A 13,333-nucleotide genomic window follows, 5' to 3' on the forward strand; every position below is an offset into this window, starting at 1 on the left:
CAGGAAGGGAGGCATGAGGAGGGTTTAGCCTGTACTAAATAAAGTTAGAAAAATAGCTGTCTGGGGCTGGGTGGCACTAGTGTGAAAGGCGCACCTTGTCTGCCGGGAGACAGCGTCGGAAATGGGCAGAACAGAGGTTGTGTTAGCTGCTGCTCTGGCAGCAGAGGGGAAATCTGTTCTGCAGCTCCACCTCCCCACCCCCCCTTCCATTTTTAAAAGGGATTGAGTCAGTATTTAAGGCTGGCTAGATCCAGGCGTAACGCAGGCAGAGATGGTGTAAGTCCCCTCTGCACAGCGTAGCCAGTGTGCCATAGTCTGACTGGCAGCACCCTCTTCTGTTCCAGTCCTGGGCCCAGCGACGTGCTGCCAGTGCACCACAGTCCTGACCTGCAGCACCCCCTGCTACTCTGGTCCTAGGTTCCTACTTTGGCCGGCGTATGTATCTCTCCCTGCTATTCCAGTCCCTGCCGAATTGAGGCTCCTAATCATGGCAGATGGGGTGGGGGTGGTATTTGTGGGGTGTGTGCAAACACCCATTGGGGGCATCTAGGGTGAGACAAAGCTCGCTTCTGTTTGTTAGCTGCAGTACGTCAGGATTGGAACCCAAGGCTCAAGCAGCGGAAGACCCCCCCCCCCGCCCCGTGTTAACTCCCTGCTCATTCTCTCCTAGTGACTGTCCCTTTCTGTTGGCCCTGCAGGATTCCTACAGAAAGCAGGTAGTCATTGACGGAGAGACCTGTCTGTTAGACATCTTGGACACGGCGGGTCAAGAGGAGTACAGCGCCATGCGAGACCAATACATGCGGACGGGAGAGGGCTTCCTGTGCGTCTTCGCCATTAACAATACGAAATCCTTTGAAGATATTCACCAGTACCGGTCAGTATCCCCGGCAGAACTCTTCCCCTATGGCCAGGGCTGCTGGGCTGCCTCCCATTTTAAAGGGCAGGCCTGGCTGGTGTGCTGTGCTGCCTGCCAAGACCAGGCGTGTCTGCTGTGGGAGCGCTGGCTGCCAGCAAAGACAATTACCTCAAGCTGCCATTCCCCAGGGAAGGGAAGGAGCAGGCGGCTAATGTCAGTGGCTCTGAGAAAATCCATCCGCGGGGCATTGCTGGTGGCCTTGGGGGACTCAATAATGTAACGTTTAAGTGTTTACGATGACTAAAGAGAGAGCTGATCCCTTCCTATCCCCCTCCCTTCCATCTCTAATTAACGGCATTGCACTGCCAGTGAAACTGATCTCAGCAGCTCCTGCTGTGCGGGAAAGCTGACAGAGGCGGGGAGAACAGGCTAGAGTAAGGAGAGGCAGGGTGCCTGATAGGCAGAGCTGCTTCAGCCACTTGCTCGAATTGCAGAGCACACAGCTAGGGAGAGGCCCTGAAGAGTATATAATGGGAACAAACAAGACAGATAAAGGGGGGCGAGGTGAGTTGCCTGTGGTCACCCAGAAGATCCGTGGCAGAGCTGGGCGTAGAACATAGGTCTCCTGGCTCCCAGCCTACTGCCCTATCCACTGCACCAGGCTGCCTCTCCTGTTTTATGCCCAGACACCACACACAGTTTGGCGGTGGGAGGGACTAATGCACCCAAGGCGATGGCTGCTCTCTGGTTGCCACCCAAGGAGCAAGCGGCTGGCCCAGGCTGGAGAGAGTGTGATTTTTGTGGTGGGGCCCTGGCGTCTCACCATAACCCAGCTGCCTTACACCTTCTCCCCAGGACTTGTTTCAGGGGCAGGAGGGGCTTTATGGATGCAGCCAGCAAGCAGTCTGTTTGCAGTAGGAATTGCGGGAGGGGCTCTTTGTAAGCACATGTTTCGCAGGCCTGGGAGCAGCTATTCCTCAGGCAGGCAAAGGAATGGGAAGCCCCAGAGCATGAGGCAAGGAGCATGTTCAGCAAACATCTGAGGCAGTGAAAAGGTTCGTGGCTTCTTGGGCTCCCAAGGATCAGGCCCTCCTAGAAGGAAGTGCTGAGTGACCATGCTCCAGCCCTGAATGCCTAGAACAGTAGCATCTTTGATTGCTAGAAGGAGGTTTGCTCTGCAGGGTGGTGCCCAGCAGTCATTCATGCTGGATGACCTGGAGAGGCTGCAGGAGCTGGAGTCTGAAGGCCAAGCTGATAGAGAGGAACTGTTCAGACAGTGGCTGACGCACATGCACAAAGGGCTGCAGGGGGCTAATGGTTACTTATGGGCTTAGCTAAGTAAAGGGTAGATTGACACTGTGCAAGGCCCTTAACAGCTCTGCCAATGCACCTCAGTCCTGACCTACAGCCCCTCTGCAATCCCAGCTCTGCCAGTGCACCTCAATCCTGACCTGCAGCAGCCCCCGTTGTCCCAATCCGGAGCCCCAGCCCACAGCTCTGCCAGTGCAGTCCAGATCTTATTTGTAACACCCTTTACTATTCCACTCCAGCCAATGCACCTCAGTCCTGATTTGCTACCAAGGCCAGCCCTAGATTTTTGCCAGGGTCCTATACGAAGTAACACTTCGCATGCCTCCTCCAGCCCCTACCCCCCACGTATGACCAGATTCCCCATTTCTGTGATCCCATCACTCCCTCCAGTGGCGGTTTTTGTGCATCTGGAAGCCTCCACCCCCAGCCAGTGGTGACCCCCATTATCCTTTGTACCACATCCCTTCATCATCATATTCCAGGGGTTCTAGCGATCCCCTTCCATCCATGTGGTCGGTGGCTCTTGGTCTCTGCCACAGCTCCCAGGCGATGGGATCAGAAAGGAGTGTGGAAGGGAGGATCCGGAGGATGGGGGAATGGGGTGTGTATGTGTGCAGGGACTCTGGAAGATCAGGATCCTGTGCACCTACATTGGCCTAAGGCAGCAACTGCCTGCAACACCCTTTGTTATTCCAGCCCAGGTGTGTCTCTTTGAGTAGATGAGGCTGGTTATAGAGACCCTGATTTAGCACAGCACTTAAGCATGTGCTTAATTTCCATTGAAGCTGAGGAAAGTTGAGCACATACGTACGCGCCTTGCTGAATTGGGTCCATAGTGCAGTCTGTGGTTTTGCAATATGGACAAATGGGAACTGAGATGATGAGCCCGTTCACTTGTGAACATCAGGATTTGAAACCAGGGCTCCAGGATTGAAAGGCCAAGAGGTCAGTGTGCTAATTTGCTGCTTCTCACCTCCAGGGGATTCTGAACATGTTGAATGAGTATCCGAACTTGGGGTGGAATAATGAGGGATTCACAATGCCTTGTTTGGGGGGCGAGGGGGGGGGGAGAAGAGTGGCATGGGTGTAGCTTTTTATTTAGACCATACGTCTGTTCTCCCAGCGGGGTGAATAACCAAGGGACACAATCATTGCCTAGGAAAAACACCGCAGAATCCATCAGCTCATGGTCCTGAGCATTCTCTTTCTCTTTGCTCAGTTCAGATTGGCCAGCAGATCCCAGCCAATGACTGCGGCACTTGGGCTCCATGTTCATTGCTTTGCCTTTCCATATGAGCGAGTGAGACTTTGTTCCTGCTCCGGAATAGGGGATGTTTCTGTGCCCCTGGACAGCTGCCTGGTGGCTCAGGGATTACAGTACTGAGCCTGGCTGTAGTTTTGTTGCTGATAGAGGGAAGCTGTTCCAGATAACCCCCAAGACCTTGTGACAGGTCAAAGCTAAGCACAGCCCTTGTTTATCCTGGAGCCAAAGGGGCCACTTTGGGCTGTGGGCTTTGCCTCTTGTCCCCAGCCTTCCAATAACAAACATGCCCCACGTATTCATTTTTAAAATGTACGAGCTCGTCTTGGCTCCACAAAATAAATGGACAAAGAGTGGGATTTTCATAATGCACCTAAATGACTTAGAAGCACAAATTCTGTTGACTTTCACTGGGCCTTGTATTAGTGGAGCAGAATTCTGTTCCTATCCATTACAAGTGGCACATGCTCTGCTCCCACGAGGATCTCTCTGAAACTAGCTGCTTTTGTCATTGTGATAATGAAATGGCTCCTCCCCTGACTTTTCCTCTCCTCACTTTGGCATCTCTGTCTCTGCAGAGAGCAGATCAAGAGAGTGAAGGATTCAGACGATGTCCCCATGGTGCTGGTGGGAAACAAGTGTGACCTTCCAGCCCGGACAGTGGAAACCCGGCAAGCACAGGACCTGGCCAGGAATTATGGGATCCCCTACATAGAGACATCAGCGAAAACCAGACAGGTAGGAGGAGAGATGGTTTAAAATGTGAACCAATAGCAGTCCTCAAAGGCCCCCTTTTCACACACCTACAAACCCTTATCTCCATGTTACCCATCTAAACATTCCACTCTCAGCACTTAGTGTAGGTCCTACTCTATTTCTCTGTGGTGACAGTTACACTGGGTTGCGTACGTTGGGACAGGTGGGATTTCTGCACTATTTATTTATTTATTGCCCTGACTCCAGGTAGGAATATCTCTGGTAATGCCAGAGATGAGTGTGTGGATACAGCATATCCTGAAAGCCCAGGGCTCTGGGATTGGTGCCTGGAGAGCTGCCCCAGCACCAAACAGCTAGACTTGTAAGGCTTCACCAGCCTGTCTAGTTACCTCCTCTTCTCAGTGCTTCGTTCCATTGTTGTGGCTGTAAGCAATTGCCTAGCCAGCTCAGCCAGAAGGAACCTCCTCCTCTGCCCTGCCCCTCCCACAGCTGCCATCTGCCCCCTCCCTGCGTTGTGTGAGGAAACAATCCCTGAGCCTGCCTCTCCCTTCACGCAGCAGTTCCACAAGCCCCGTGACTGACAGCAGCATGGCTGACGCACAGCCCTGTTGACAGAGCAACATGCATTTGCTGTCAGGCAAGCAATGCTCCAGCTGCTAATTACACAGCGTGCTGTGTCTCCTCTGACAGCTCTGAAGTGCCAGTGAGCAGGGGAGTGAGCATGAATTAGAACAGGCCAGCGCTGGCAGTGATTTACCACAGTCGGGATGCTGGGATAAAGCTGCCAGGAAACCCATCTTGGGGGCTGGCTGCCACCTGGGTGAACCACGGCCGGATCTCTCCCCTGCACCCTTCAGCCCTTTCCAAGGCTGCTACTTCTGTCCTGGCTGACCACGCTGGTTTGCTTTGTGATGATCCGATGCTGCGTCGCAGCATGAAGGCCCATGTTGCGCCAGTGCACGGGGTGGGTAGTGTATCTGTGCTGCAGTCATCGCTGTATTAAACGAGTGCCTTGCAGGATTAAATGGGCCCCCCAGGAATCTGATTAATGCCACCCTTGCCCTACCCGCAGCAATTCCCGATGGAGCTGTGTGTCCCGGGTGCTAGGCCTGGGAGAACGCATGAGGTTCAGGGTTAGTGGCTACCTCTTCTTTGCCTCCTCTCTCTAAAACAAAGTGTCTCTTTGTCTTGCCTACTCTCTCCCTAACTTCTCGGTGCCAGTGCCTGGAGATGGCAGATGCAACCGGTGAATTATTGTGGCGGGCGCGTGCTGTATAGATTGAAGGGGAGAAATGCCCATGGTCGGAGGAGTCAGTTGCCGCCTCAAGGCTGAATGTTCCAGCAGAGAATTCCTCTCCCTGTTCCAGTGAGCCGGTCGAGTCCCCCGCACAGTGGGGGCTTGCCCTGTGTGTGAGCTCTGGAGGGGATGGAATTTAATGCACAGGCTGGAAAGGTGTGGCCACAGGGTAGCCTGTGTGGAATCGGTCTGCACCTTCCCCGATTGGCACTAATGGGAGCTCCTGTTGGTAGTCTCAGCAGAGAGGCCTGGGGTTGAATAGGCCTTCTTGCTGCTAGGTCCCCGCAGGTCAGGGCTGAGACACGCAGGCAGAGGGTTGTGGGGATGCTGCTTGCCCTTTGGACAGAGGGAGGACTTTGTCCTTCAGGGCCCTTGATCTGGGACATTTGACCAGCACCCAACTCACGGGAGGGATTACAAAAAAAGGGTTAAAAAGGCACCCACATGCTGCAGTTGGGTGGGTCCTAGGCTGGCATTGGCAGCAGATTGTTTCCAGTGAACCTTTGTGCAGCTTCCCTGTGTTCATCTCCTAACTCTTCATCCTTAGGTGTATTCTCAGGTCACTGATCCTGCAGACATATGTATAGAGACACACACACACACACGTATACAGGGGTTATCCCATTGCCCTAGAGAAGAGCTGTCTCTCCTTGCTGTAGGGAGCGCTGCATCACAGGCTTGCACAGCTCCAAGTGGGTCACGTGGGGCGTAGGGAGGGCTATGTGGTACATAAAGTCCATAGAGTTAATGAACACCTGCAGTCCCATATGATTTTAAATTGCACCTTGATCTTCACTCCCTTTGGTCCCGTAGCCTCTGCTGCTGGTCTCTTTTGGGGCCATGCTGCATGGCCTCATAACGCCTGTTGGGTCAGTCTGCCTGGTTGTGAGGAAAGCGCCCAAGAAGTGGCTGCAGAAGGGCGAGAGGGCACCTATAACAAACGGCTCTGGATTGCAAGCCCTCGGGGGCTAGCACAGAACAAGAGGAGGATCCTCTCGGGTTTGTGCTACAGACGAGCGCGTGCTCAGCCCCACGCTGAAATATAAGAGAATGTGTTAACCAAACCCAGTCCACTGCTGAGTCTTGGCTTTTGGCTCAATCCGGAGGGAGGGCCAGGAGTTTGTGCTCCTTGGCCCAACGTGGTTTGCTGCTGAGTTTCCCCATGTGCATGCCTCAGGGGGCGAGAGGTGTGTTAAGGGGCTGGATGTTCAACAGAAGGGCGTTGATGTCTGCTGTGTTGAAACGAAGCTTTCTGCAGGGCTGTGGGCTAGTCCTTACATTCACTGCCTAGCTGTCTGATCCTGAGTTGTTTTGCTAAGCTCCTCGTCCTGCCGTCCATGTGACGGGCACACGTTGCGTATGGGTGCAGGTTCTGGGGGGAGTGCCCCTGGTTTGGAGAGTTAGAGATGGGAAAAAGGCAGTCGGCTCAGGGCTGTTAGTCCACGTACAGTTTCTAGTGGGATGTCCAGTCTCATTTTAGGTGTCCCTAGAGATGGAGCCTCCGTTTCCTTTGGTAGCCTGGTAGTTTTGTGCCACCTTTTGCCAGGAGGAACTATTTCCTGGGATTCCTCTGATTTCTTTGCAGTTTCATCCCTTTAACTCGAGTCAAAACCCACTTGAACTACACTATGCAGTTCTCTGCAGGGGACTCCTAGTGGTCCCCTAGATCCATCTGCCCCCACTTACACCCTTTTTCTGAGCGGCTGTAGCGCTCTTTGAGCAGAACATTGTGCCTCTCTTCCAGGGTGTTGAAGACGCCTTCTATACCTTAGTGCGGGAGATCCGGCAGCACAAACTACGCAAGCTGAATCCACCGGATGAAAGTGGCCCAGGCTGCATGAATTGTAAATGTGTGATATCATGACCAAGGTGAGCCCAGTGAGAGGGAGAGGTGTGTGCCAGAGATGGGTGCGGGCTGCAGCCAGGCGTTGCCGGAGGCAGGGATTCATTGACAATGTACCAGACTGCAAAAAAAAGCAGGTTGAAATGATTTCATTGAACCCTTTTTTCCCCCAACAAAAAAAAAACAGCTCATCGGCCAAAACAAACATTTCCTCAGAAAACCCTTGCTTTGGTCAACATTTTCTGGTGGTTTTTGTTTGTTTATGAAAAACCGAACAATTTTCATTTAAAAAAGCAGGATTTTTTTGGTAAAGATTGTCAGTTTTAAGACAAAAAAACTGACACATTTTTACTAAAGATGTATTTTTTCTCTTTTTTTTGTTTTTCATTAAAAGGGGGGGAACCCCACAATTTTTCAAAATTTCCTATGGAAAATAATTGGCACCCCCCCTCCCCACAGCTCTAGCTGCAAATGAAGTCAGGTTCCATTACACCCCACCACTACCCCCCTGTGGTAACAGCGGGGAGGTGAAGGAAGTGAGCAGCTCCGTGATTCCCTTGTACCCCCTCTCCCTACAGCAGTCTGGGTAAGTGGGGCTGGGACTGCATTTCTGATTCAAAGTTGTTTGCAGGGCTGTTGTACCCGTGTTGGTCCCAGTGTGTGAGGGAGACAAGGTGGGTGAGAGGCAATCTCTCTCTCTCTCTCTTATTGGACCAACTTCTTTTGGAGAAAGAGACAAGGGCTGTGGAGCTCAAGAGCTTGTCTCTGGCACCAGCAGAGGTTGGTCCAGTAAAAGGAATTCCCTTCCCCTCACAGCTAGGGCGGGAATTTACCTCCCCAGCTCCAGTGTAGACATGCTGCCAACAGTGTCATGAAAGGGCTGTTTGCCTTTATACATCATACTAGTCAGAGCCAGGGTTGGATGTCTGGCTTTCTTTTTTTAAACTTTTGATTAAGTAAAAGGATCCTGTGGAATCCGGCCCCGGATGGCAGCGAGCAAAGGCTGCTATCAGCTCTCTCGTGGCCAGCATGGAATGAGCGTGGTGGCTTTAGTCCACTTCCCACTGGCCAGCTTTCCATGTCCCCAAAACTACCCTGGTAATGAGGCTCTCTTGCAGCAGTGTCAGCAGAGAGAGCAAGGGCGGAATGGGCCAGAGAAACTGAACTAGCCTCTATCCCCGAAGGGCTGGGGCTGAAGTGTGCTAGTCAGGGAAGCTTGCACTGCTGCTGCCCCTGATGAGCCTTTTCCCTCGAGAATAGAGGACTCCAGGCACCAGAGCTGTTCCTCCATCTCCTTTAACAGGTTCTAAATTCCCAGGGGAAAAGCTGGGATTATCCAGTTCCAGGAACTCTGCTAAAGAGCGGCAGCTGTCTTCCTCCATTTTATCTCGAAGCACCGCCTCTGGCAAGGCTGTGAGCTCAGCAGAGCTCTTCCCCAAGGCCCCCACCACCACATTCTCTCTCTTTAAACAAAAATAGTGGAGTTCCCCGCCCCATGGCTCTCTGCTGCAGGGAAAGTGGATCCTGGACGGGATCTCCCAGCGGGATTGATCCTCGTGCTGGGCCGAGTGCAGCTATTGTTGTGGGAGGTTTCCAGATGTTCAGATAATCCAGATGTTCGGAAGCATTTCCTCCGGATGGGGATACGAGTGGTGGGGCTCGTTTCCTGCTCTGGCGGTGATCGTTTTCAGCTGAAAGCGCACACACAGCTCCAAACATCTCCTTAAACTACTGTTCCCCTCTGCCTCACCAGGGGGGATTGTGCTGCCGAAGCAGGATTGGGGCTGGCATCTGTCACTGATATGGACAATCTTTCCAAAGGGGCCTTGAAAATGTTTTGATCTGACTATTGTGTGAATTCCCCACATCCCAGTGGCAATGAAGAGCCTTTACCATTTCCCTGCAGTGACAGAAAACTGACACTTAAATACCGAGCGGACAGCAGAAATCCACACGATGCTGCAGGGTGTCTGTCCAGCTCTTTCTCTAGGTGGAGGAAAGCGGAGCCTCTTTACCTGTATTTATTTGCAGTGCAAACCAAAATACAGCTTTTAACTGGGAGAGCGTCTTTCTGACACACTTTCCCAAAATGTTCCAGCGAATTGCATAATTCAGCGCAGCAGCCATGACCAACAGCAGAGGAGTAAAATCAGAGCTGTTTTATCAGTGAAACTTGCAGTGCCCCTGTGATGTAGCTGAGGGGCAGTGCACCCATTTTTATGATGAGTAAACTGAGGTACAGAGCGGTGAAGTGACTTATCCATGGTGCCATTAATCAGTGGCCAAGGAAGGAATTAGAACCTAGGTACCAGGGCGCTCAGCTCCCTTTAGATGCAGTATCTGGTAAAGGCCAAGAGTAGAGGGGGGAGTAAAATCAGAAGTGCCGGGAAAAGAGAGGCAAAGATGTATTGGTGGCTGGGGGCAGATGGGACCTGGGAGTCGAGAGCCTGGGTTTGATTCCTGACTCTGCTCTTGCCTCATTGTGGGACCTGATTTGTCAGAGGTGCTGAGCAGCCACAATCCCCCCTGAAGCCCAGGGAGCTGCATGTGCTCAGCTTCTCTTTGGCACCCAGCTGTGAATCTTTTAGCCAGCAATATAAAAGGTTTGCCTTGCCTGCGCTCCATCTGGGAGAGGAGATGCTGATATTTTCCCACCTTCGTCCAATAGGTGGAGATTTGTGGGTGGAACATGCCCTGCAAGGGTGCAGCACCAGCATGCTCCTCATCCACGTTAAAATGCCCGTTATCCATAAAGGCTGGAGTCTTGAAAGGTGCCTAAGGGAGTTAGGTACTCAAATCCCAGCATAAAGCCCTGTTCAGCAAAGTGTCTCTCTTAAGCGCATGTTTAAGGTCAAGCATGTACTTTGCCGAGCGGGGGCTTAAACTCTCAAAAATGAACACGTTCTCCCAAGCCCTGTGTAACATTTCAAGTCCCCTCTGCAGGAGGTGGTGGGAACTGAAGGGCTGGGTAGCGGCTGGCGGAGGGTTAGCATAAGGATAGCTGCTGATTCTAGTTCTTCCCCCCCCTTCTCATTTCAGTTGACCGGACCGTGACTTGGAGGGTTTTCCACTGTGCGGAGCACGCGGACAGAGGTGAAACAAAAGCAGCAGCAAACGGATTCAGGGGAGGAGTATGGGGGAGGAGGGAGACCAGGAGGAGGGTATCTTGAGCCCTGCACGGACTGTCTCAAACTTCATCAAGGCCTGTGACAAGCGACTTTTTTCCCCCCTCCCCGTCTCCTTTTGCCTCCTCCTCTCCCAGCAACTGTACAAAGCCACAGATTGAATCACAGTAAATTATTATTTGATGGTCTCCACAAATGGTCTCTGTGGCTCTATCCTACTTCAGAGGTGGCTGCTGCTGCTGGGTTTTGTGGGTGGAGGGTGTGGAAGGTGTGTCGGGGTGAACTTCCTTGATTGGTTGAGGTTCTATTGGCAGCCAGCCGATTTGAAGGTGGCTCAGCTGAGCGTAACCCATCTGTTCTGGAACCTGTCAGTGATTGTCCTGGAGATATGGGGCACCTCGATTTTAGAAAAGGCCATGTGGTGTGAGGGCCAGTATGACTATCCCTTGGTCTCTAGAGAGAAAAAACCTCTTCAAAGCTCCCCACCAGAAAGGTCCTATCCAGGGTTACTGCAAGCCTATAGCGGAGAGAGAATTAGGATGGTCATTCTGTGCCCAAAAGGGCATGGGTGATTTTCTGGAAAGATGGTTGGGGCGAGGTTGGGATTTAAAGATAAAATATGGAGGTGCTCTGTTTATAGTAGGTCCTACACTAACTGAAAGTCCCCAATTCCCATGGGTTGGTTTGCTCTGATCATGTTTTGTGAGGTGTATGCTGCTCTGGAGACGGGAAGTTGTCTTTGTAACCACCATCGCTTCTATAATGCTTCTCTCTCTTGCCCCTTCCTAGGAAGTAGGAGAAGTCCAGTGAATGTCTTTGCAGGGAGCTGAGTTTTAGTCTGGTGGGAGTTCACTGCGTGCCTGGGTCTGCCCTCAGAGTGATGGAGGAACGATGCCCGTCAACATGTGCCATGTTATATTTCTGTGGGGCTGAGAAAGCTTGTATATAAATCACTGCTCTGCACCTGGTGGGTAGAGTGGGGTCGCATTTGATGTGAATTCTAAGCCTGGTGTTTTTCTGAGCCAGCACCAGGATTTACTGTGTGTTGCTTTCTGCTGCTGCGATTTGATTTCTCCTCCGTGGACACTTTCGAACAGTAGGAGCCGTTTCCATTCCCCAGTGTCGTGTTTGGGAGCAGGGGAGGGAAAGAGTCATGGGAGAGTAATTGTATATACTGTCAGCTCATTGATTTGGCCACTTTCAACTGCTCTTTCCTGGGATGGGGCTGGTTTTGTCCATGTGACTTTTTTGAAACGTTTGTACGTTCTGGAGGCAGGATGGGGCCCCTTTGCCATAGATGTGTCTGCGTCTGTTCCCTGCTAGCCTCCTCTTTGGCAGCAGCTGGCTAACTGTGACCCTGCTATGCCTGTACAGCTTGGATCTTGTGGCTGTCACCTATATTGCACGTGTACGTAAATCTGTGACTATACCTAGTGTGGCTAATTACAGGTGAACCAAGAGCACAAGGAATCTACTTACTGTACTAAAGCTCCTCGCAAGACTCAAACCAGATGCTCAGCAACCACTGACAAGGTTAACGGTCAGATGTCCACAGGCACTTAATGTGGCTTTATGCAGCAAGGGGGGTGTAGCTGCTCCAGTGTTGAACAAACCCAAGCGATGCCTTGAAAAGTTATTAAATTTTCTCTTTCTCAAAGTGCTTTTATTTAGTTTTCCTGGTCACCTGCTTGTCCCATCGGCGCGCCTGCTGGATTTGCATCTCCTCTGATAAAGCTGGGTGCGTGCTTCGGGCAGCTGCCGTGTCCACCCTTTGGGACTGGACCCAGGCAGGGTGTCTGCCTAGTTTGTCAGTGGTTGTGCATCACTGAGCCAGTCCTCTCAGCAGGGGATTCAGCTGGTGCTACTGAGGCACTCAGGAGTGGATGAGATGGTGAGATCTTAAATTCCATGAGTGCATAAAGGCCCCCATTGGCATTGCGGGCGGGGGGTGAAGTGGTGGTGCTCTTCCATGCTCCGCCCGCAAAATAAGCTTCACCCATGTCAGTTGCCAGAAGGAGCCATCATGTACCGTAAATTGTGCAGAGCTGTGACCCTCCCCTCATGTGAGGAGTGAAAGGAAACAGTGCTGACATTGTCGGGTATATCTACACTGCAAAGAAAAACCTGTGGCACCGAGTCTGAGTGTGGGTCAATAGCAGTGTTGACATTCCAGCCAGGCTGGAGCCTGGGCCCTGATGAGACCCTCCCCTCTTGCTGGGCTTAAGAGCCCAGGCTCCAGCCCGAGTCCAAATACGTATGTTGCTGTTTTTAACCCCACAGCCCCAGCCCAACGAGCCTGAGCTAACTGTGACTTGGTGCCGCAGGCTTTTCTTTGCTCTGTAGATACCCAGTGGTGATAATTTAGGGTATCTGAGTTAACTGCCCCAATCATCTCAGCAAGGAGTTGACACCTCTGAGTGCTCAGCACATTCACAGACCTCTCTGCATCTGTTACGCTTGAGTCATGACTTGGGGGTGCACTTTAAATCTCTAGATTTTATGGTCGCCATGTTTTCAAATGAAAGCTGAGATTCGATATTACGCTGCAGCAGCTTCAGCGAGGAACCGGTACACCCGACTGACTGAATCCGAGCCCCGAGGGCCCCACTCTGCGGGGTGCCGTACAAACACAGGCTGTGTCTGCAAGCACTCAGAACATGCACCAGCAAGCTTTCATCTAGCTAGTGCAGCTGAAAATCGCAGTGATGCCATAGCTGCATAGGCTAGTCAGTGTACCCCGGATCCCAGGCAGTATTTTGCTCGGGTAACTAGCCCCTGCCACAGCCGCTGCCACAGCGTCACTGCTGTTTTTAGCTTTGCCAGCTAGATTAAAGCTAGCACAGTATGTCTGTATGGCTGTCCATCGTATCAGATGATGTCATGGCATCAGTTGTGTTCCCATGTGGCTGAGGAGTCCAGT

The 13,333-nt window shown here is 52.0% G+C and overlaps 1 protein-coding gene across 5 annotated transcripts in view; it reads left to right on the top strand.

Moving 5' to 3' along the window:
- HRAS (HRas proto-oncogene, GTPase) overlaps positions 1-10,609 on the top strand; it is a 76,735-nt gene extending 66,126 nt beyond the window's left edge. For all 5 annotated transcript variants that reach the window (XM_045016085.1, XM_045016082.1, XM_045016081.1 and 2 more), the window contains 4 exons: positions 699-877; positions 4,010-4,169; positions 7,190-7,314; positions 10,328-10,609. In XM_045016085.1, the coding sequence (XP_044872020.1) occupies positions 699-877; positions 4,010-4,169; positions 7,190-7,309 (459 nt within the window). In that variant the 3' untranslated portion in view covers positions 7,310-7,314; positions 10,328-10,609. The remainder of the gene's footprint in view (positions 1-698; positions 878-4,009; positions 4,170-7,189; positions 7,315-10,327) is intronic.
- Positions 10,610-13,333: the final 2,724 nt, after the last annotated feature.

This window comes from Mauremys mutica, chromosome 4, assembly GCF_020497125.1.
Source record: "Mauremys mutica isolate MM-2020 ecotype Southern chromosome 4, ASM2049712v1, whole genome shotgun sequence".
NCBI lineage: Eukaryota > Metazoa > Chordata > Testudines > Geoemydidae > Mauremys > Mauremys mutica.